Source organism: Peromyscus eremicus, chromosome 7 (genome assembly GCF_949786415.1).
Source record: "Peromyscus eremicus chromosome 7, PerEre_H2_v1, whole genome shotgun sequence".
NCBI lineage: Eukaryota > Metazoa > Chordata > Mammalia > Rodentia > Cricetidae > Peromyscus > Peromyscus eremicus.
In genome coordinates, this window is record NC_081422.1 from 4,577,658 (window position 1) to 4,602,007 (window position 24,350).

General features: G+C 41.1%; 1 protein-coding gene across 1 annotated transcript in view; it reads right to left on the reverse strand.

Moving 5' to 3' along the window:
* Dync2h1 (dynein cytoplasmic 2 heavy chain 1) overlaps positions 1-23,933 on the reverse strand; it is a 228,876-nt gene extending 204,943 nt beyond the window's left edge. The window contains exons 1-18 of the mRNA XM_059267214.1: positions 23,675-23,933; positions 23,022-23,192; positions 22,514-22,649; positions 20,434-20,552; positions 18,342-18,486; positions 16,777-17,009; positions 15,806-15,940; positions 15,587-15,700; positions 15,373-15,484; positions 14,372-14,496; positions 12,813-12,988; positions 9,952-10,147; positions 5,920-6,015; positions 5,057-5,209; positions 4,497-4,595; positions 3,495-3,634; positions 3,153-3,381; positions 1,940-2,067 (exon numbers count right to left, since the gene is read on the reverse strand). Coding sequence (XP_059123197.1) covers positions 1,940-2,067; positions 3,153-3,381; positions 3,495-3,634; positions 4,497-4,595; positions 5,057-5,209; positions 5,920-6,015; positions 9,952-10,147; positions 12,813-12,988; positions 14,372-14,496; positions 15,373-15,484; positions 15,587-15,700; positions 15,806-15,940; positions 16,777-17,009; positions 18,342-18,486; positions 20,434-20,552; positions 22,514-22,649; positions 23,022-23,192; positions 23,675-23,869 — 2,702 coding nt within the window. The 5' untranslated portion in view covers positions 23,870-23,933. The remainder of the gene's footprint in view (positions 1-1,939; positions 2,068-3,152; positions 3,382-3,494; positions 3,635-4,496; positions 4,596-5,056; positions 5,210-5,919; positions 6,016-9,951; positions 10,148-12,812; positions 12,989-14,371; positions 14,497-15,372; positions 15,485-15,586; positions 15,701-15,805; positions 15,941-16,776; positions 17,010-18,341; positions 18,487-20,433; positions 20,553-22,513; positions 22,650-23,021; positions 23,193-23,674) is intronic.
* Positions 23,934-24,350: the final 417 nt, after the last annotated feature.

A 24,350-nucleotide genomic window follows, 5' to 3' on the forward strand; every position in this document is an offset into this window, starting at 1 on the left:
AAAGCCCGAGCTGACCTACTCTGGTGATAGGATGGCCAAACACCCTAACTGTCGTGCTGGAACTCTCATCCAGTGACTGAGGGAACTGGATGCAGAGATCCACGGCCAGGCCCCAGGTGGAGCTCCAGGAATCCAATCAATGAGAGAGAGGAGGGATTGTATGAGCGAGAATTGTTGAGACCAAGATTGGAAAAAACACAGGGACAAATAGCCAAACTAGTGTAAACACATGAACTATGAACCAATAGCTGAGGAGCCCCCAACTGGATCAAGCCCTCTGGATAAGTGAGACAGTTGATTAGCTTGAACTGTTTGGGAGGTACCCAGGCAGTGGGACCAGGACCTGTCCTTAGTGCATGAGCTGGCTGTTTGGAACCTGTGGCCTATGCAGAGACACTTTGCTCAGCCTGGGAGGAGGGGACTGGACCTGCCTGGACTGAATCTACCAGGCTGAGCTGAATCCCCAGGGGAGTCCTTGCCCTGGAGGAGATAGGAATGGGGGGTTACCTGGGGGGGGGGGGAGGAGGGAGGACAGGGGAATCCGTGGCTGATATGTAAAATTAAATCAAATTATAAATATATAATATATAAAATCTCAAAAAATAAAAAAAATTAAAAAATAAAAAGAATTTTTTCTTCTTAGTCTCACATAGCCAGGCTAGCTTTAAATTCCCTCAATAGCTAAAGCCAGTCCACAGGAAATGCCAATGCATTATCAAAGTATTAACTGTGAAAACTTAGAAACAAGCTCACTATATTAACTCATGGTACTGGTGGCACATGCTTATAGTCCCAGGTACTCAAGGGCGTAAGGAAGGAGGACAGTTAACTCCAGGCTGTACGGTTTAATGAGAACCTGTTTAAAAAATAAAAATGGCTGTACTGCGTGCGGTTCAGGTGTAGAGCAATTGCCTAGCATATACAAGGTGCTGGGTTCAGTCCTCTGTACCATAAAAATAAACAGGTAGGTAAGCAGGTAGACAGATGTGATAGGTAACTATTTTTACATCTCAGGCTTGCTAATATCCTAACAAAACTATCCCTGACTTTGTCCCAAATTGGGACAGGGGGCCAAGACCTCTGAATCCCTATACTTAGTTCAATGTCTAACACAGAATATATTCCATTCAGTATTAACAATACGTAAAAACTATTAACCACTTTTGAAAACATAATCTATATCAGTAATATATATGTAAATTACTCCACATAATCCTTAAAAGTATTACTTCCTTTGCAAATATTTTGAAAGTGGAAGAAATTGAGGTTCATACTTTTAATGAACCAAAGTCATGCAACTGCTCAGCCACCTAACTACAAAACCCACTCGCTAAGCCCCTCAGCAGACATGACTTCCTCATCAAAACACACTTGGTTCACTACCAGAGTAAGCACTTTGTTCTCAGGTATCTCTTCTTCTTGCCCATATTTATGTGAAGTTCTAAAAGAAAAACGAAGTTAATAAGGGTGATGGATGCTGTCTTTCATAAGTGACACGCTCAGTCTCGTGGACTTCACTGTCAAAAACAGCTTCAGCAGTTGAAGTTTCAGGTAGAGGGCATACGTCCTCACAAAGCTGGGTTAGGAAATTCCCCTCAGATACTTGTGTTCACATTACGACAGTGCCGAGATGTGTCCCCATGTGCCATGCCTCCCAGGCCCTTCTGAAGAGAACGGCACAGTCAAAGTGTGGAGTCAGATTCCATTAGCTTTACATTCTCTGGAAGGCTCTCAGCTTGACTGTGTTAAATGTTCGCTCCTCATCCTACTGCTGAACGCAGCCTCTGCTCTAATCCGTTCTACCCAACCAGGGCTCAGCAAACAGTCCCTAGACCGCAGCCCTCTCTCCAGCCCTCCCCACACTGGCCTACAGAAGGATGAAGGTCCCTCTAGGCAGAGGCACTCTGGCCTGCTGCACGCACACACCGACTTCTCCTACCTGGGGAGCCGTTCAACTTCTTTCCCTTTTATTTTCAGTGCTTTAAAATTTTTCTCCCAATCATGCACAGTAAAAAGGTGCTTTTCAACCAGAGCTTCCATGTCAACTTGTCCAATCACAACCCATTCCTACTTAAAGAAGGAGAGCTGTATTAATGAGAGGGAGGGAACCCATACGCTGATACTGAAAGAGTAGGACTCACTGATTAAGAGCAACAAAGTGAGGAAAATAAACCATTTTAGAATCTCTTCTAAGATTTATATATATATACATATATATACATATATATATACACACACATAATATATACACATACATACATAATTCAAGGGTACACTCACTCCTATGAAGTACAACTTACATCTACAGGTATTCAGCCTACTACCAATCTAGAAATCTAAAATGCAGACATCCACAGTGCAAGAGCAGCTGAGGAACTGATCAGGTTTCTGACCTATGACTTTTTTTTTTTTTTTTTTTTTTTGGTTTTTGGTTTTTCGAGACCAGGTTTCTCTGTGTAGCTTTGGAGCCTGTCCTGGAACTCACTTTCAGACCAGGCTGGCCTCGAACTCACACAGATCCACCTGCCTCTGCCTCTGCCTCCTGAGTGCTTGGATTAAAGGCGTGTGCCACCACGCCCAGCCTGACCTATGACTCTTGTCCAGCACAAATAAGTACTGAGATGAGAGTTTGTATTTGGAGTTGGGTAGTATCACACTTACTCAGAAATAGTCACAATAAACATCACATCAGAGTGACATTTTAAACAGGAACAGGGGGCATACATTGTGGTGTCTAAACTATACAGCCCAGATGAATACCTCCTAGGCTTGTGCAAGCACACTCTATATTCCCACAAAAACAAAACTGCCTAGTAGCAGATTTCTCAGAATGTACACCTTTAAATCCCTGGAATTAAATTAGCATTTGAACACCCTCTCTCAAAATATGTCTTCAAAATTAAAATTGATGCAAATGTTACATCACACTGCAAGTTGACTTAAAAGAAAACAGAGCTAGTTTCCCAAACTTCATCAAGACAAAACTGGCCATCACTTCTTTCCCTTCGCAGCATAAACCTAGGTTGAGAGTCTATAAAACTGCCTCCCTGGTTTACACACTTTAAGTTCATTTCACACAGAGAAAACATTATTTGTACACTTACTAAATCAGTAACATTTATGACAAGGGGAGAAGTTTACATGCTCTGTACCTTATGTTGATGTAAAACAGCTGACAGCCTTCTAAACAGATCTTCTGCTTTGCTGTAAATAGTCAGAAATCCACTTGCATTTCTATCAATCATAACAGAAAATATTGACTCATCTCCAGCCTCGCCCACTCCCTTAAACTGATTGGGAATGCCGATGAACCTCTTCATTTCTCTGTAATATTTAGCCCGGATTTCTTCAAAAGGAGGCCTAAACTGTAACCTTCCCTGTCTGAAAAGACAGTAGGGATGGCATTTTAAATCTTCTAAAATTATATTATTTAAGATATAAATTATTACAAAGATTTAACTCAAAAATAACATTGGGATTTCTAAGCATCTCACTTGTAGGTTAAGTCTATGCTTATCTCTGGCAGGTTCTCGTTCAGGGCTTCCAGGCCCATCTGATACTGGTGCTCCAGAGCCTTGTAGAGCTGGTGGTTCCAGTGTTGCCTCCAGGCATGCATGTCACTGGCTTGGAACCCCTGAAACGGCATTCACCTTTTCAATTTGAAAACTGGCACACAATGATTTTTTTTAACTTATGATTTTCAAGCTACATAAAGCACATTTAACAGATTGAAACTCATTTTAAATATCTTAAAATATGCAACTCTAATTGCCACTTTTAGTAAGATGGATTATGAAATATTCAACATGAAAATTTCACAGTATAAATATTACACAGAGACTCACTAAAATTAAAAACTCAAGCCAACATTATGTTTTTATTTGAAGCTGGTTTCACAGTGGTCTATTTTGTGGATTCTTTTGTATTTTTTCAAAGTTCTTAACAAAGTATCACTCTTCATTTCCTAGTCCCTAAATAATTCATTGAATATTTTAAAAACAAGAAACTTAAATTGCTCAAAATAGTTGGCTTCTGTTTGCTTTCATAAAGCATGAAGACATCTACTCTAACATTTTGGGCTTTTTCTTCAAATTCTGAGAACTAGAAAATACAGAAAACAGCTGACTCAGAGCTTAGTTACATGAAAATGTGCCCTGAAATAAGAAAGAATCCTGACAGTTCCTTCACACAGACTTTGGTTTGAACCTAACTTGTACTCTGCAGATGTTATGGTCTTGAAAGAACAGCAAACAGCATATACGTAAGCACCAAGTCAGGAGAATGGTCATAGCATCGTGTGAAACACAGAAGCTCCCCTTGACACAGGTCACACGAATTCACTGGGATTTATGGCATTTACATGTGAGTCAGTCAGAGAAGTCTGTATCTGTTAGGGGTACCACAGATGTTTATAACTTTACATGATGCTCTTGTCACTGAGTCAAGCATCCAGACTCCCAAAAGATGGTACCGCGAAGGACGCACAACTCACGCACCTGCGCTGCCACACTTGCTAAGCCAGTTCTCAGTTCCTGCAGCCCGTCTTTCCAACGCTGTTGCTGCCGAAGCAGATCAATATTCATAAGAAGGACCACCTGTTGGGAAGACAGTAACTTTCCAGTGACTCAGCCATCTTAATCGAGTGACGAGGTACCACTCACCCTGTGTAACCCGTCAGTACCTGACTGATGCACTGAGAAGGGCAAACCATCACTTCGGTACTGTTACAGCCAACACTACATGGGAAGCAGCAAGATCATGAGGAGAGAACCACACACACTCAACTACTAGATGCAAAGAGGAAAGCAGGGTTCTGTCCTTAGCCAGGACATAGAATTTGTGGGGAAAGGTGCAAGCCGCAAAGGCTGGTCTCCTGGTACTGACATCTGTACTCTGGCTAGGTGAGTTTTAGCAGCAGCAGTCAAGTGAAGGGAAACAAACTGTAGTTCTGTAGCTTTAGATCTCAAATTACTTCAAAAGAAAAAAAAATGCAGTTCTATACTATTATTTTTATTCATTCTAGGCATCGTATGATTAAAGTCTATAAATAAAATACCTTTTCACAAAATGTAGTGTGCCACTTTCTCAACTTCCTATTTTCAGTGGCAAGTCGCTCAGCAGCATTCTGGAGTTTCTGGATATAGCCTTCTAATTCTTTAGGGTTGTCCCAAGTAATCTGTGACTTGCCTCCACTTCCTGCCTTTGAATTCTACAATACAATAAACAATAGTTTATTTTTTTTCAGATATATTTTTTTTCCAAAAAGGTTTCATTTTATGTTATAAGCCCAATTTTTAACACTGATCTCTATGAAGATTAACAGTATAAATTTCAGACTGGAGAGATGGCTCAGAGGTCCTGAGGTCCTGAGTTCAATTCCCAGCAACCACATGATGACTATAAAAGAGATCTGGTGCCCTCTTTTGACATGCAGGCTTACATGCAGGCAGAACACTGTACATATAATAAATAAATAAATCTTTAAAAAAAGTATAAATTTCAAAATGTTTGCTGCCACAGAGTACCATGTAGTTTAAAACCTATTGTGAGTTTTTTCAATTTCCTATGTATGGACATTTAAATAAAGAAAAAAGTAAACAACTCTTAGTTATAAAATCTGAAAATAGTTTAAAAAAAAAAAAAAAAAAAACCCTCTGTATACCAGGATCTCAAACTTAGTGGAAAAGAATACAATAGTATGTAAGCTGTAGATGATATATATTAATGTAGCTCTTCAAAACAAATACCAAAGTATGTAAAGCATTATAATTACTTAAATCTACAGTGGAGCATTACTCACTAAGAATGAAGGAAATCATTGGAGACAGAATGATCAAGCTTGCACAGTGGCTGTTGGTGGACTGAAAACAGAGAAAGAACCCACTCAACTATATCATAAAGCATGGTGATCTCACTTACCTTAATTATCTGTTCAAATGCTAAGGCAGACTGCAACATCATTGGCCTCTGACTCTGAATCATTTGTTGATCAATGGAATTGTAAAAATGTGCCACCTACAAAATACAAGTCCAATTAGCAGCAAAAAATAATAAATCTTGTTTCTAGCACATTTCCTTTATTTTTGTTGAAAATAGTAATAATTTTTCTCAACCATACTACACAGAAATAGTTTTTCATCTCCAGATCAGAATTTATTTATGAATCATTATGCCCAATCAATACATATACGTTGAGTTCCTACAATGTATCAAGTCATGTCCTAACCTGGTTAAACAGACAACACATTTTAGTCTCTGGAATCAAGTTTACCACATCAGGAAGAAAGGACTCCAGTGCTAAAGAAAGGCTTGGTGCTGAAGGACTGACTTTCCATCTCCTGCACCTCTCAGACATAACACAACTATCTATACATCGTTCAGACCAAAACTTGACATGATACTTTCTCTCAAATCCTTCATTAGCAAAAACCTCTACTTTCAAAATATACCTTCAGTCCAACCACATTTCCCTACGTCTGTCCTCTCATCTACTTCATGCACTGATCTCTTGGCAAGACCAGGGAAACAGTCTGCAAACTAACTAGTCTCCCTGCTTCAAATCCTAGCTTCTTAAGTTACTGGCTATGTGACAAGGGAAAAGCCATTACACATGTGTTCCCCATTACACTGGGAAAATGGAGGATTCATTGAAGTAGTTGTTCCTCCTTGATCTTCAGGGCAGATGTTGATATAGCCACAATGGATGAGAAGATCCTGAACACTGTAATTCAATACCATCTATATCTTAAATACTCATCATGCAGCATGTATAACTTGCAGTTTCCTGAGGGACAGCAAAACTAGCATATGCCTACACAGAAGGCTCATCTCAGCACACATCTTTACCAACCTTAGCACACAATTCTCTCCTGAACACCTCTCATGCTTGTTCTTCAAGGAGGCAGGTTATAGCATCCAAGTTCCTCAAAAAGCTGAAATAGAACTACCATATATATGACCCAGATGTAGCACTTCTGTGCATACTCAAAGGACTCCACACCTTAGTACAGCGACACATCTGTGTTCACTGCAATTTTATTCCCAATAGCTAGAAATGGAATCAGCCTAGGTGACCATCAATTGATGAATGGATAGGGAAACTGTAGTCCATATACACAACTATAAAAAAAAATAAAATTTGCAGGAAAATAGATGGACCTGGAAAATATCACACTAGTGAGATAATTTAGGTCCAGAAAAACAAACACCACATGCTCACTCTCATATGTTGATCCTAGCTTCAAATTTTTAGATCTGTGTGTTGAACTTGGGAGTATGCAGAGGTCAAGAAACCAGAAAGAGACTGAACTGGAGGTAGGAGGTTTATTGGGGGAAGGGGACAGTAGTAGAGGGGAGAACATTGGGGGTTAAAGGTTTACCCAGGGATATGGGGTGGAGGAATAGGAAAGAAAGAAGTGGGGAATGGAATAACCAAAACCAAGGATGTATAAAAAATCCTTATAAAAACCCCTAATTTATAAGCTATTAAAAATGATTTTTAAAAAAGGAATTGGAACAATGGTACCCTGCACTGCTTGACAATGCAGAAATGGTTAGTATATGGAAACCTCAGTACCAAGTATGGTACACCTACCCACATGTTATTGATCAGGGAAGCCCCAAAGGCTTCCAAGACAAGACAGGCTATTATCAACATGGTTGGTTGTCAACCTTAACTAGAGCATAAGACCCTACTGCTATGAACACCACACATTTTGAACGCAGTACAAAGAGAAATCAATCTGGAAATAGCCAAGAATCTTCCTCCCTAATGGCTAGCATTCACAGTTCTGTAGGTTATATACAGGCTGAATGGGGGAAAAGACATTAATGGTCTTTGGTGGTTTGAATGAGAATGCCCCCCTGAAAGTCTTATATGTTTGAATGCTTAGTCTCCAGCTAATGAACTATTTGGAAGGATTAGGAGGTATGGCCTTGTTAGATTAGGTGTAGCTTTGTTGGAGGAGTGTGTCACTGGGGGTGGGCTTTGAAGTTTCAAAAAGCCCCCATCAGGCCCCATCTCTTTCTCTGCCTGCTGCCTGTGGATCAGAATACAAAGCTCTCAGCTACTACTCCAGTGCCATGCTTCCTGCCATGATGATCATGGACTAACCCTCTGAAACTATAAGCAAACCCCCAATTAAATTGTTTCTTTTGAAAGAGTTGCCTTGGTCATGGTATCTCATCACAGCAATAGAACTGTAACTAAGAAACTGCCTTACTGACCACTGGACCCTTCCTATAACAACACTGACCATCAGGTAAAATGTACCCACTGGTGCAATGCTGGCACAACTGGTACCGGGGTAGCAAACTGCTCTCTGATTGGACCAAGGCCTGCTCCACAGGAGGGAATTCATGTCTGGTACTGTAAACCCAATCAAATGGCCGGGAAGGCTCCAGTGGTGAGAAAAAAAAACCTACAGTTGAGGCCGTACTAAATGCTCATGTTGCCAATTGCACTCTAAATATTTATTTTGATAACCATAAAACAGTGCAGCTCTCAACCTTGGTCAGAGAAGCTTCTTTTCTCAGTGGGCAGTAGTTAATGTGAAAAGTCATAATTAGTCAAAAGACTGTGAAAGTGACTACTGAGTGTTCAACCTTCACTGAAAGGTCTTTATCAACCCTTTGCCCAAGGCTAAAGGGACCTGGTGGACAGCACGGCAAGGTGGAGATAACATAGGAGGTGGGGGAGTACTGTCAAGTGCTGCCTTCTGGACACGGCATGGCCTTCAAGTATGGACTCACAGCAGCCGTGGTTTCTGTACAAGATCAAGACAACATTCCAACACAGAACTCACAGGACCTCACCCTAGCTGGGAAGCTACCAGTAGCTAGGGGCTGCTGCGGAAATGAGAGTCATTTTTGAGGGCTTTGGCCTCCAGTGACTCACCCATACTAAGTGGAGGCCCCACACCCATGCCCATGTGGGCAGCACTCACAGAACTCAGTGAGTTAAGAAGGAAATCAGATGAAAAGGGGATTGTGTTGGGGAGTCTAGGGGCGGGGGAGGGGGGCAATTGGAGTCAGAAAGATCAAGAGAGATACATTATGAAACTGTCAAAAGAATAAAAAAAATATTTTTTCAAAAGAACTGGGCCTAGAAGTGGTGGCACACACCTTTAACCCTAACACTTGAGAAGCAGAGGCAGGCTAATCCAAAGTCAGCCTGGTCTACATAGCTAGTCCTAGGCCAGCCAGGGCTATATAGTGAGACCTTGTCTCAAGTAATTAATTTATTAAAAAGGGGTGGGACTTAGTAGAAGGTCTTTAGAGCAATGGAAATCTATGCTCTTAAAAGGGTAAGTGGCTTTAAGCCCCATGCTCCTGCATGTGCTGCCTTGATATTTGCCCAAAAGCAAGAGAGCAACTGATCAAGGGCTGAAACTTGCACATCTGTGACCCAAACACACTTTCTCTTCTAAGTTGATTCTCTCAAGTATTTGCTACAGTGCACAACACTTCAGAGCGTGTAGGCAGAGAAGGCCAAAGCTGTAAGGTGACCTGGGATGGACAACCAGGTATAAGTGTTTGTTTTAAACGGGGAAAAAACAGCATGGTACAAAAAAGTAAACCAAGACCAAGTAGCCTGGGAATCCTCTATGAATATCTAAAAGACAGAAGTTCCTTTAAGACCTTTCCAAGTAATAAGAAAAAGGAAGGAAAAAAAAGAGTGGAGAAGTTAGAATGGGAGAGAAAGAAGGAATAATATGTCATTTTTCCAAAAGGTTTTTGAATGAAAATTAATGGCAATATTGTCTTAAGTTTAAAAATTCCTGGATAGGTTAACAGCAGATTTTAACTTAAGTCATTAGCAAAGCCTGCATTCACAAGATAATAAGCTATTACAGGAGCATAAAAAATTAAAAGCAGAAAACAAAGGCCTCAACAGTCTCATTTAGCATAATGAACCAAGAACAAGAACATCATCAAAAGTGTCATTCATACTTGCTTAAGAATGATGGCTTGCTTGCAGAACTTCTGGGCAACGTTTGCAACCTGCTGTATTTTGGCAGGAATGACAAAGCCCAGGGCAGACAGCTGACGAACTTCCCGCAGAAGAATAACCAAACGGTCAGAATAATGCACTTTTAATGACCCATCATTAGGATCCAACTCCATAATGCGGCTGTTAGCCTCAATGCTACAAAAGAAAGAGAGAAAAAAAGAGAAATAGGAATCTTTGAAGCTTCATTGTTCTTTTGTCTGATGAAACTGATTTTAAAAAATACTTCAACTTTTCTGCAAATCTAATAGTTTCTTAAAAAGGACAAAAAAAAATCTTTCTAATCAGGCTTTACAATTCTGTTTTTCCTGCTTATTCGTCAAAAGAAAATGATATATTGGTTTGTTATCAATCATCCCTTATGCAATCAAAATTAGAGTTATTTGGTTTAAAAAAACATGCAGAGCCTGTAGACAACTTTTAAGACTTATTTAACTTTGTGGAGTAGCATTTTCAAACATCCAGGTAAGGCTGGTTTTGCATTCTGTATCGATGTGGGGTCCAGTGACAGTGCCCTCAGGTGAAGGTGTGGAGGCAGTGTGCTGACTCCCTCAAGAACTTCTCCCTGAAGACTGAAGTCAACACTGCTGTGCAACTATCTTTTAAAGAGAGCTGTGACGATGTTAAAAAGTAAAGTTCTTCCCGTGTTGTCTCACAATCCAGACTTTGAAAACAAACTGCAGCATTCAAAATATGTCACTACATGAGTGTTACATGAGCACTTTGTAGACCAGAAAAATCCACCTTCACACTGTGAGCCAAGAGTCAAGGCTGACATAAAGGAAAGGCTCTGCCCCATTTTCTAAAGGTGCCCAGGATGGTTTTAGTCTGCTTGCGCCTTCATGCTTTAGTAAAGGGTCAATGACAAAAACCAAACAGCTAAGAGCAGAGACACTCAAATGTTTGAATCCTCTACTCTTTCAATTTGTCCTTTCTTCGGTTAAGATTTTAATAATAAAATTACCTTAGGGTACTCAAATCAGCATGGACTATGGAAACACTCATCATCATTAGGCAGAAGTTACTGTGATTTACTATGGTCTACATTGTGTTCACTCTTTCAAATCATTTTCAAACTTAAGGAAACTCACAAGTCTTCTTAGAAAGTAATCAGGAAGCAGAGGACAAATGCATCCAATTTCCTTACCTGACCCTCCAACAAACTGACAGAAGTTTGGTGGCTTAAAAGAAGATCCAGCACTCCTGTGTGTACTCAGAAACGTGTCAAAACTAAAGTGGGGGCCTTTTGCCTTCTTCAAAAGTTTGTATACACTAGGATTCCAAAAGATGTGTTCAGCAGCACCTTGATTATTCTAGAGACTAGAAAAGGTTTTATACCAAAATAAAGGGAGGAGGAAGACCTTGCTGAGACAGAAAGTCAAGGTTGGAGAAGGCTCAGCAGGCTCACCTGCAGCAGACCTCAGATCTGACCCACTGCCTTACAGAGATCACAACAGGAACTGCCCCGACAAAGTGAACCAGGTTATAAACCTGGCTAACTATAGCCATCTGTTCTGGAGGATAAACCCGGAACATCTCTCATACTCTCAGCTCTAAGTAGAAAGGAAAACGCTAAATGGCACAAAATTATAGTCACTGTACCATAGAACCCCTGGTTCCTCTATTCTTCCTCCTGAGCCAGAATTGTAGTCAGGGAACTGCATTATTTATTCAAGTGAACATCACTTTTGGATTGACCATCCTTGTACTGGGAAGGAGGGGAAGGGCAGAAAACTTCATGCTATGAACAGTTTCTTAAAAAAAAAAAAAAAAAAAAGATGATGGTGGCACACACATACATATACTCTTAGGGGGTTGGGGATTTAGCTCAGTGGTACAGTGCTTGCCTAGCAAGCGCAAGGTCTCAGCTCTGGAAAAAAAAAAGACAAAATAACATATACTCTTAGTTATCAAGAGGCTGAGGCAGGACCATGAATTTAAGACTAACCCTAGATAACATAAGGAAACTCTATCTGTTGAAGAAAAATAGAAAGGCTAAAGGTATAGCTCAGATGTAAAACGCATGCTCAAGGCCATGAGTTTGAGTCCTGGTAGTATAGTAGGAGATGTGGTAAGTATCTAAAAATATAGATAATAATATACTAGGGAAAACTAACTGTAGGTACAAAGAAATGTTTCTAGTCATGGCCTATGAAATTGCCATAATGGTAACTAGTAAAATATTGAATAAAATTCAGTAAATACTTACCAAAGGCTTACTATTTGAGATGTCATGAGAAAATACTTCTTTCTTAAAGGGTTTAAAAATAATATAATTTGCAATTTAAAGTGTTTATGCATACAATGGTAACGTAAAAAAGTAGAAAAAATGCATGAATACTCGATAATAAAGCATCATGAGAGAAAGAATGTCTAATTCTCAAAAATTTATCTGCAGTTCCAGGGAATAGACGCACGAATAGAGAGAGAGGCAAGCAGTCAACTACAGTTGAATCATCAGTGACTTAAAGTGTACTCAGGGCCAGTGAGGTGGTCCTACTCTCCTAGAGGACCCAAGTTCATTTCCAACATCTAAGTCAGGGGCCCACAGTCTCTTCCAGTTCTCACAATCTCATGCCCTTTCTGGCCTCTTAGGGCACTGGAGCACACATGTGACATTCACACATACATACACAAAAATAATTTTTAAAAAATCTCTAAGATAAAAAAGTAAAAATGTTTTAAATGCAATGACTCATAAAGAAGAAGCAAGTCTGTAGAGAGGACACGGGCTCCTTCCACCTTGCCACATGGATTACTAACACATGGGCTTCTGTTGACAGTTCAGGGGAATGGCACTTACCACAAACCTGACCTGGAATCAGACAACCCTGACTGAACTTCCCTGGACCAGTCATCAAACTGTTCTTGTTCGTACAACTTAAACTGGTCCAAGAGATCTTCAGCACTCCGATGGAAAGACCGAAATCCTGACAGGTCAGACAAAAGCGCTTCTGCAATCTTGATGGTATCATCTACCTTAAAAAGTAAATGCCAAAGATCCATTAATGCTAACAGAATTTTACCATCAAATAAGGAGGCCTTTCTCTGAACTGAGACTCAAAAATTACTTTCCTATCATTTGTAAACAGGGATAAAAAGCTTTTCCATAAGGAATAAGCGTATCACTCTCTTACTGACTTCTGAATTATACAAACTCAGAATAATAAGACCAAAGAGGACAGGCCAAACAAAGCATAATAGGAAGGTAAAATGAAGGAAAGGCAAGCCACACTAGAGCTGTGCTCACTCCTTTTCAGAAACACCAGGAAGCATCTGCATTACTCCTAAACATGCTCACAATAATACCAGTTGTTAGCTAAATACCTTGTTAATAGCTCAAAAAAATAGGCAGATTTGAATGTCAGCTAAGACAGAAAAAGTCTCTTCCCCCTTAACTGCCCATTCTGGTACACTCAAAAAAAGGACTGATGGAAAAAACGACATAAAATATTTCAGAATATAGTTCAAAGGTACAAATTTGAGTAAGAAGCAGGTTTTCTTAATATTCCTTGACCTTTTGCCCTTAAACACAGACCACATTCAATTAATTATTATCAATCAATTAATGTTTATTATACAGGTCAGATACAAAACTATACATATTGATAGTAGGTCCAAGAGTCTTAGGTCAGTTTTAATAACACCGTCATGGACAATTATGCAAATGACTTTTCACCTCTCCTTTAACTTCTAAACTAAAGTGATTTAGTGACATAAAAATACTTGCATATAGACTTTAAAACCGACAGGATGTCTTTTACATCTAGTGTCAAGAATACAGTAGTCCTCACAGATACTTTCAAAGACACTAGTGACCCAACTTGACAATCACCTCTATATAAAAAATGAACCTCGTCAGAATCACCACACATTTGTTCTCAGAGTCCTATACATTTCCATGAAAATTACATGTTGTTAAGGCATCAAGGTAAACTGCATCCTGCTGGATTAGGCATTTGAGCACATGGTCCCCAGTTGATGGCACTGTTTTGGGAAACAAGTATCCCTTAGACATCGAGCTTCCCTGACATGTATAGCCATGGGGTAGAGATAAAGACCACAGCTCAGTAAGGCTCTGCACCAGCTCTCTGCTTCCTGACCTGCCAAGATGCCATGTCATAAGCTCCAGTCACCACACATGGAGCGGCAGCAACCAGACCTCCCCACCATGAAATTCACTGTAAGCCACGGGAAATCCCTCTTCCCTTTAACTGTTCCCAGGATTTGGTCACAACAAGGAGCAAAATAATTGAATGCAGGGGGAGCCCAGTATTTTCACAGTAGCTTTAGAGTCCCCATCACATGCCTTAACTTAGGACATTTTGAATGTTCACTGTCCTTCTATATTAAAACAAGTACCTTCAATTCCAACTGACGAACCCAAACAATATTATTGACAACTTCTGAGAGATTTTTGCCAGAAAGTGGCCCAGATGCATCACCAGGAATCCCTCGGCACCGATTCTCAAAGTCCAATCGGAAATCTGTATCATTAAATCAAATCAATTACACAGAAGCAGTACATTTCAAGCCTCATTGGAAATGTTGTGGATGTTGGTCCTCACTGTACCACAAGAACCTTAGTGTCTATTGATGACTAGTGCCGTCAACTTGACACAGCACAGAATCACCTGGAATGCAGGCTCTAGGGAGATTACTGCATGTTAGCTGAGGTGGGAAGAAACACCCTAATGGGAGGGGACACTGACTTCACAGGACGGACAAAGCCAGCGAGGCACGAGCACTGTGAGCATTACTGTTCGCTTCTGACCATGGGTGGAACAGTACCAGCTGCGTCAAGCGCCTGCCTGCCTCCCTGACTCCCCCACTGTGATGGAGGATAGCTTCAACTGTCAGCTAAAATAAATCCTCCACTCCCTGACTTGATGGAGGATAGCTTCAACTGTCAGCTAAAATAAATCCTCCACTCCCTGACTGCTTCCGTCAGACCATTTTATCACAGCAAAAGGAAAGAAACTAAGACAACGCACTAAATAAGGTACAGAAAGACAACCTGCTAATTTAAAAACAAATATAGGGGCTGGAGAGATGGCACGGCAGTTACAAGTCATCCATTTCCAGCACCCACAGCTCACAACTGTCACAACCCTAGGGGATCTGACACCCTCTTCTGGCCTCCATGGTAACCAAGAATGCACATAGTGCACCAACATATGTGCAGGTAAGACATGCACTTAAAATAATTTAAATAAGTTTTAAAAAATAAAATAAAATAAAACAAATCTGTCATTTATATCATGAATAAACCAATCTTTGTCATAAAATGACTAAAGCTTTTACCCTGAACAACAAGCATCAAGGAAAAACCCACCGATAGAAGCATTTCTCGGGAACACTACCTTTAGCTGAGTCCCCGAGCCTGGCCAGCAGCGTCTCTCTCTCTAACATCAGCTCTTTGCTTATCGTCGGACGCTTCACCAGTTCCTTGTACTTCAGAAATGCTTGAAGAAGCTCACAGAAGACAGAAAAGTGCACGTTCATCTCAATTCAACCACACTCTCACTGTGACAGCTTAAGGGAAAATGTATAGAGTAAAACATTTCAATATCTTACCTGCTGTGGACTATCTTGAATTTCTGAAATATAATTCTTTAATTTCCCTGCTATTCTCTGTTCAGCGGGTGCAATGATTTTTTCATACTGAGACACTGCAGCTTTCCATAATGGCTAAACAAATTAATTATACTGTTAGACTGTAAAATTTTAAAAAGCAACCTTTAAAACTCAAGAACACAAAAGGAAATTGAAGATCTAAACATAGCTAGACTCCACCTCAGTATACGGATTGTACTGCACGGGGTTCACACCAGTAAAAGGCTCAAAGACTCGAGACAAGCAAATGATTCTCTCCTCACTGGCCGGTAAAAAATACAAGAGTTTCTCATGAATTGTTCGAATAGCCAAGACCTAAAATGTAAGATATTAAAACATAAAATGTATTAAATGAAATTAATTGTGTACGTAGATCTAAAACCTACCTAAAGTGTTTATAAATTTCCTTACAATGGCTCTTGTAAAATGAATAAAACTGAAAGTAGTTCACTTTTTCATGTTTTTAGTTTTTCGAGACAGGGTTTCTGTGTGTAGCTTTGCGCCTTTCCTGGAACTTACTCTGTAGACCAGGCTGGCCTCGAACTCAGAGATCTGCCTGCCTCTGACTCCTGAGTGCTGGGATTAAAGGCGTGTGCCACCACCGCCCGGCTTCATGTCTGTATATTTTAAATTGTGTTTGTCCTAAGAAGGCAGAATTATTTCTGCAATTTCATTTTGCCTTTCCTTTGAAGCCAAATATGCAATTTTTTATGAAAGCTCATAGCTGAAGTAAATGAGAAACTGTTTCGAATATTTCCACTGAGTACATCTTACAAAGAGAGCCAAAGTTTGAAGCAATGTCAGTAGCAAAGAAAAAGCTTGAGTACTCTCACACAGGGAAAAGTGCGTCATATTTTTTACAACAAAGAACAAACAGAATTTCATAGCTAACATGTTGACCACTCGCTCACACTAACATGCTGACCACACACTCATGTACCTAAGGAAAAGAGGAAGCTAGGACTTAGTGGCCACTATGTACCTCAACCTACACCAAAGCATGTCAAAACTTATTATGACATTCATCCCTCTGTTCACCAAAACCATCAATCCTTTCTTTCACACATGTTTATCAACTGTAAAATGCACTCACAGACTAGTGAAAACCCACTTCCACTTAAGGACAACAAGACAGACAATCAAACTGGTACCTCCTCTAGGCGCTTGCCCAGCCTATCAAGAGTTTCAGGAAAATACTTTTCACTTTTCCATGGATGAGGTACATAACGCTGCCACACCTGTCCTGTGAGGTGACTGCAGACTATCACCCACTGTTCACAAATTGAAATGCCAGCTTTCAGGTTTTCTTTCACAAGATAATAAGGATCTTCCCATAGTTTCAAACTTCCCAGTTTTTTTTGAACAAACCTTCCAAATGAACCACCTAATAAGACATAAAGCAAGATTGTATGAAAATGTTTTATATGGAATTATAAAATATATACTTAAGAAAAAATTAACAAAGGCATTAGCAACTAAGAATCTACAAAATACTGCCTACCCAGTCTTAGACTGCCATTATTTATAAAGTAACTGTCTTTATAAATGCATATGTGCACACTGACATTAGCTTACAATCTTGATCAGTCAACATATCGCACCTATTAGAATCCACCGCTCTGGGCTGGCTACAGCAGCTGCTGCTGAGTTGGCCATGACAAAGGTGCTGCAGCACCCACCTCTATCAGCATCTCACGCTCTAAGGGATAACGGAAGGCGACTTTTTTCTGAGTCAAATATGTACTACTGAAATATAAACCAGTTTGTTTTCAAATCATTTTTTAGTTCATATGAAATTATGGTAAAATGAACATATGAGGCAGACTGGAGAAAGGTCTTGGCAGTTAAGACTGCTTACTGCTTGTGGTCATTCGAATGTAACTGACCCCCATAAGCTCATAGGGAGTGGCACTGTTGGGAGGTGTGGCTTTGTTGGAGTAGGTATGGCCCTGGTAGAGGAAATGGAGGAGGTCTCATATATGCTCTAGCCATGCCCAGTGTCTCAGCTCACTTCTTGTTGCTCAACATTCTGTTGTGGATCAAGATGTACTTACTCTCAGCTCCTTCTCCTAACAATGTCTGCCTGCACACCGCCATATCCCACCATGATGATAATGGACTAAACCCCGAAACTGTAAGCCAGCCCCAATTAAATGTTTTCCCTTATAACAGTTGCTATGGTCATGGTGTCTCTTCACAGCATAGAAACCCTCACTAAGGCACTGCTCTATCAGAGGACGTAAGTTCAGATCCCGACACCCAATTCAGGTGATTCACAAATGCTTCCAACACCAGGTCCAAGGAATCAAAAACCCTCTTCTGGTCTCTGTAGGTACTATACACACAAATAAATATTTAAGTAAAATTTTTAATTAATTAACATACATAAACAATAAAAATATAAATTTAGTTGTATTAATGATCAAAATATTTCACATACATAAACTAAATCAACTATAAACAAAAATGTATTGTAGATAAATCTATATGACTTATTAAAACTTACTTTAAATAGTAAGTATTACATTAATGAGCATTCTAAGTAAGAACTAAGGAAAAGGAAGGAAGGAAAGAAGGAAAGAGAGGGAGGGGGGAGGGAGGGAGAGAGGGAGGGGAAGGGAAAGAGAGAGAGAGAGAGAGAGAGAGAGAGAGAGAGAGAGAGAGAGAGAGAGAGAGAGAGGTGAGTTTGCAAATTTCCCAAAGCTTATTTCTATACCTATAATATCTAGGAGATGCAGCATGCGTGACTCAGGGTAATGATCGTGTTCTGTTTGTCTCCACACATCATCTACAACATCCCGAGTCGTCTCCACCAAGTCAACAACTTCTAGCAAAGACAGACTGTCCAAGTTATAAAATTCCTGAAAATCAAAATGCATTCACATTAAAACACATATTTATCTGTGCATTAAGTAACACATTGGGAATGTTTCCAGACTGCTCAAGTGCTGGAAATCTAATGTCCCCTCCCCTATTCTGACTTCTTTATGCAAATATTCTCCATAAACATAAATTTCATAAAAGGCTGGAAAATGACAGTAAAAAGACTATTCACTTATTTACACCCTTCGCCGAGTTTTCTTTACATTGGGTTTCTCTGTATTACCAGCAGAGGCGGCTGCAGCAGGACAGACACACGGCCCACTGTAACTCCCACGGGACAGACACACGGCCCACTGTAACTCCCACGGGACAGACACACGGCCCACTGTAACTCCCACGGGACAGACCCACGGCCCACTGTAACTCCCACGGGACAGACACACGACCCACTGTAACTCCCACGGGACATACACACGGCCCACTGTAACTCCCACGGGACAGACCCACGGCCCACTGTAACTCCCACGGGACACACACACACACACACACACGGCCCACTGTAACTCCCACGGGACAGACACACGGCCCACTGTAACTCCCACGGGACAGACCCACGGCCCACTGTAACTCCCACGGGACAGACACACGACCCACTGTAACTCCCACGGGACACACACACAGCCCACTGTAACTCCCACAGGACAGACACACAGCCCACTGTAACTCCCACAGGACAGACACACGGCCCACTGTAACTCCCACAGGACAGACACACGGCCCACTGTAACTCCCATGCTCTTTATCTCGTGTGCCGTGCTGTGTAATGTGGTGAGTAACAAGAGCAGCACAAATTCATTATTCTACATTTCATCATTGTCATCAAAACAAGCTTTAACACACTTCAAATACACCATTAAAATGGCACTATTGAAACTGGCCAGGGGGTTCAGTGGTAAAGGCACCTGCCACACAAGGCTAGTGACCTGAGTGTGACCCCTGGGACCCACATAAAGGTGAAAAGAAAGAACTGACTCCACGAAGTTGTCCTCGTCTGACCTCTACACATGTGCCAAGGCACACTTGCCCACACACATACACACATCATGCAAACACATACCACAATACTAAATTCTGAAGTAATATTTTAAAAAATAAATACAATATTATTGATGAAATAATAGTAGAAAAAATTTTAAAAAACACTATTACTGCAATCATACTTAAAATAATCACTTACTAAGTCCCTAAGACTATACAGCAAGGGAAAATCAAAAGGTATAAAATAATAGGACTTCATCTTTTAAATTACTTTGAAATACTAGTTTATACATTCCATCAAAAGAATGTATTACCTCTACATAAACAAATGTTAGTTTACTGATTTTGTGTGTGTGTGATAAACGCACATCTTGTGTGTGCATGTGTGTGTGTGTGTGTGTGTAAGTGAGCACTTGTTTGTGGATGCACATGTGGAGACCAAACGTCATCTTTGTGTACACTCCTCTATCCCTCTCCACCTTTTTTCTTTGATACTGGGTCTCAAAGAACCCAGAGCTCTCCACTTAGACCATGTCAGCTAGCTAGCAACTAACCACAGTCCTCCTGTCTGTCTCCAATCCTAGCACTGGGATTACAGACACGCGTGTGGATCTGAACCCGGGGCCTCACGGAAGTGCAGAGCAGGCACTTCCGCCACTGCGGCATCGCAGGCTCCTGCAGGTTCCTGAGTGTGTTTCTCTCCCAGTACCTGCAGAAAACTGAATTTGTTTTTGAGGAAAATTATTTCCTAGAGATTAGAATTTAATGTTTTCATTTCTGTTTTACATATTTTAAACATATAGCATAAGTAAATTCTGGGGCCTATAAACTATGTATCTTGCTTACAACTGTCTAGTAGATTTTAAAAGAGAAAAAGACACTGAAAATTGAATCTTAAAGTTCATTTACAAGAAGTCTAATATACAAACTATGTGTGACTCACATACCCTTGCAATTGTTTCAAATAATTCCTTAAAATAACTGGCTCTTTCTTTACTAATCTGTTTATTTCCACGATGAGCTTGTTCTATCCAAAACTGGAACTCATCACTTGGTGTGAGAATACCTAAAAAAGTGAAGAAAAAAAGTCAGCTACTATTGGAAAGAGAAAAGGTGTAACACTGCTTGGCTCATCTGTTGATTTAGGTTTAGTCCAGAAGATGGACAGAAAATGACCTTTCAACCCCTATCAACAGTAAATTCTTACTTAATCAATGAGTGTTTTCAACTTAATTTGAAAGTATAAGCAAAATAGTTTTATTTTTAAATTCTCTTTCAAATATCCCAATGAACTAGATAATTACTGTGTGTTTAATCATATGCTGAAAGTAAGTGTACTATTCTCTGGAAGTAAGTTTTAAAAAGCATCTATTTGATTATTTGAGCAAAATACAATTTGTGCTTCCAATATTTTTAAAAATTATCTGTATGTTATACATTTTATTTTGTTCATAAGTATGAATTTATACCCCAGTAAAATTGTAAGTAGTTTCAGATAAAATACATTATACCATAAAAGTTGATGGTCTGCTGCCTTCACAAGGTACAGTCAGCCCTTCCACGTCACTCCCACATTCTATATTAAGACAGTAAACTACCTGTGGTGTCAGATACACATGCTCTTGGTGAAGTCGAAGCTACGATTTACCCACCAGGTTCCTTTTTTATATTGTAAACAATGCCCTTTCTGAGTTCTGCTTGGTGCCACAGTGTTTCTATTTTTAAGCTTTAAATTGATCTTAAATCACCATGCCAAAAATGCAAGTACCAGACAGCTTTGATGTTCTTTACCGAGAAAGTATGGTCAAGTAAGCTGCATTCAAGGCACATGTCATAGAATACAACCACTGTACATAACCATCTATTTTCAACTTCTATAAACTATCCAGTGTTTTAAAATTTTTCTTCTCCAAGCCCATATATTCTATTCACTTTTTAAAAGTTTATATTCACAGAAGACCCAAAAACACCAAAAGAAATTTGGGAAGCAATACAGTTATTTGCTAATTGTATTAATGAAACGATCATTTGGGGGGGGGGGTTGGGGGTTTTTGGTTTGGTTTGGTTTTGGTTTTGGCTTTGTTTTTTTGGTTTTTAGTTTTTTGGTGTTTTTTTTGTTTTTTTTTGTTTTTTTTTTTTTTTTGGCCTTTCGACACAGGTTTCTATGTATAGCCCTGGCTGTCCTGGAACTCGCTCTGTAGACCAGGCTGGCCTCAAACTCAGAGATCTGCCTGCCTCTGCCTCCCAAGTGCTGGGACTGAAGGCATGTGCCACCACCACCACCACCTGGCCCACGAAATGATCACTTTATACTTTGAGTTTGTCACAGATGGGGCCCTAGTTAGGGTTACTCTTTTTGCAATGAAACACCATGACCAAATCACCTTGGGAACCAAAGGGTTTCTTTGGCTTACTCGTCCATGGTACTGTTCACCATTAAAGGAAGTCAGGACAGGAACTGAAACAAGATAGGAACCTAGAGGCAGGAGCTGATGCAGAGGCCATGGAGGGGTGCTGCTTACTGGCTTGCTCCCCACGGTTTGTTCAAACCCTCCCCCAGGATTAGCACTCCAGTGTGGCACCACCTGCAAAGGGCTGGGCGCTCCCCCATCAGTCACTAATTAAAATGCCCTACAGGCTTACCTTCAGCCTGATCTTACGGAGGCATTTTCTCCATTGAGGTCTCCTCCTCTCACATGACTAATGCTTGTACCAAATGAGCATAAACTAGCCAGCACACACAGTTATTTTGAAGACCAGAAAGACAGCACAGTGGTTAAAGGTGCTTGCCACTAATCTTGACAGCCTGAGTTTGATCCCAGGACTGCAAAAGCTGAAGGAGAGCTCCGACTGCCACAAACTGTCCTTTGACCTCTGCAAGTGTGCTACGCACTCACACACACACTCAAGACACAAGTAATTGCTCTCACATGCTTTCTCTAAGCAAGACATATATACAAAAATAATAATACCAGTACTAGAACTCCGATGAGCTCTGGAAGCAAAGCACCGTGTGTTGCTACGCACCTCTTGTGTCATCTTCCTTGAGCTTCAGCTTGGGTACGTTAGTATCCGATCTTCGCAGAACCACACCCAATCCAGCTTCTAGCTCACTCAAAAGATTCTGAAGTTTAGGATCAAAGTTCCTGCTCCATTCCTGGTCCTAAAGAAAAGCCGAGAAGAGCAAACACGGCTCACAGCATCGCCAGTCAGCCTCAGAAACACACTGCCCAAGCACTAATGCCACAAGCTCTGCTGCACCGAGAGCCTGCCTCAGCTTCCTCTTCCTCAGGTAAAGTTTTATAAAATCATCTACTGCGGCTATGTAAGAGATGATGTGAGCTGCATTTCATAGCTTCACTCAGTTTTCCTCAACAAAGCCTAAAGTAACAGAAGTCTGACACAACCCCAACACCATAAAAAATTTCAATAAATAAACTAAAACACATTAAACAGTGAATCAAATAATATGCATGTCTGTTTCCATGCTGACCAAACTACTCACCTAAAAATAATCCACAAGCACCTCACTCACCTTTAGCAACATGGGTGCAAACACCTGCCGTACCGCTTGGTAAAGAGAATTGACAGGCGACTCCACCATAGACGAGACAAGAATGTTGTTATGTAGATTGTCACCTGTAATTACTTCGGGACGGAGCTTGAAAAACACCAGCACTTTGTCCTTTGTGTCATCGAAATCAATCTACAGTGATAAACAAATGATCTTATGTCTTCTTCATAAAACTTAGTGTTTGAAAGAAATGTTGCACTACCATGTTGTATCACTAGACTTATGCCTGGTGGAAAAATTAAAGACAACATATTCAAAACAATCAATTAGCTGTGTTCACACTATATTGGCCAAACTGCAGTTCAAAGGAAGGAAAGAGTAAAGATGTCATAAGTAAACAGGGTTATTCAGTTAAATCGCTTAAGGCTCAGAGTTGAGGGCCAGCCTGAAAAGGCCAGACTGTCTAAAAACAAACAGTCAAGGTGCTTTTCGTTCCTACTCACAAGTGTGGACAGGGAAACTCCTACTATCCGGTGGGCACTCCACCACCTAGGCACGGGCAGCTTGGACCCCAGGGCTCCAGGGCGAGGCTGAGGATGCCTTCAGGCCTGGCGTTAGGACCTGGGGCGTGAGGGAGGGGAGGCCGGGCCTGGGCATCCAGGACGCCGCCCTACCGTGTTGGAAAACGCCAGGCCCGCGTCGGACCGCTGCACCCGGAGCAGCATCTGGTTGCCGTCGTCCAAGAAGCTGTTGACCTCCGGGCAGCTGCTCAGCGGGGCCTGGTCCCAGAGCTCCGGCCTCAGCCCGAAGTAATTCTGGGTGGTCGTGAAAAGAAAGAGTTTGCGGACGTCCGCAGGGCCTCCCGCCATGGCCGCAGAGGAGAGGGTCCCGGAGAGGCTCGGCGGCCTGACCCGCACACTTCTCCGTTGCCACGGGCCGTCGCTATGGCGACCGCTCCACGCCGGCGGCGCGCGCAGCGGAAGTAGGCCATCTGGCGCGCGTGCGCGATCAAGGCTGAGGATCCCGGCGCTCATCGATCAGAAGCCTTGAGCGCTCACACGTCCTTTATCCATCTTTCCTTCTGATGCGGCACTCTACTGTTTCCGTTGCACATGCAAACCACTCTCGAGTGTCAGGGTCGACATCTGTGAAATAGGGAAGTAGCAGTTCGCAACTAAATTGCAGTTGGGCTGTAAAAGAGATTACTATTTTAAAATCACGTTTTTCCAGGCATGATGGTCCACGACTGTAGCCAGAGCATTTAGGACGCCAAAACGACAGCTTTGGCTACATAAGGATACCCTGTCTCCAAAAACCAAATCAGTGGGGCTGGAAGGTGAATCAGCGATT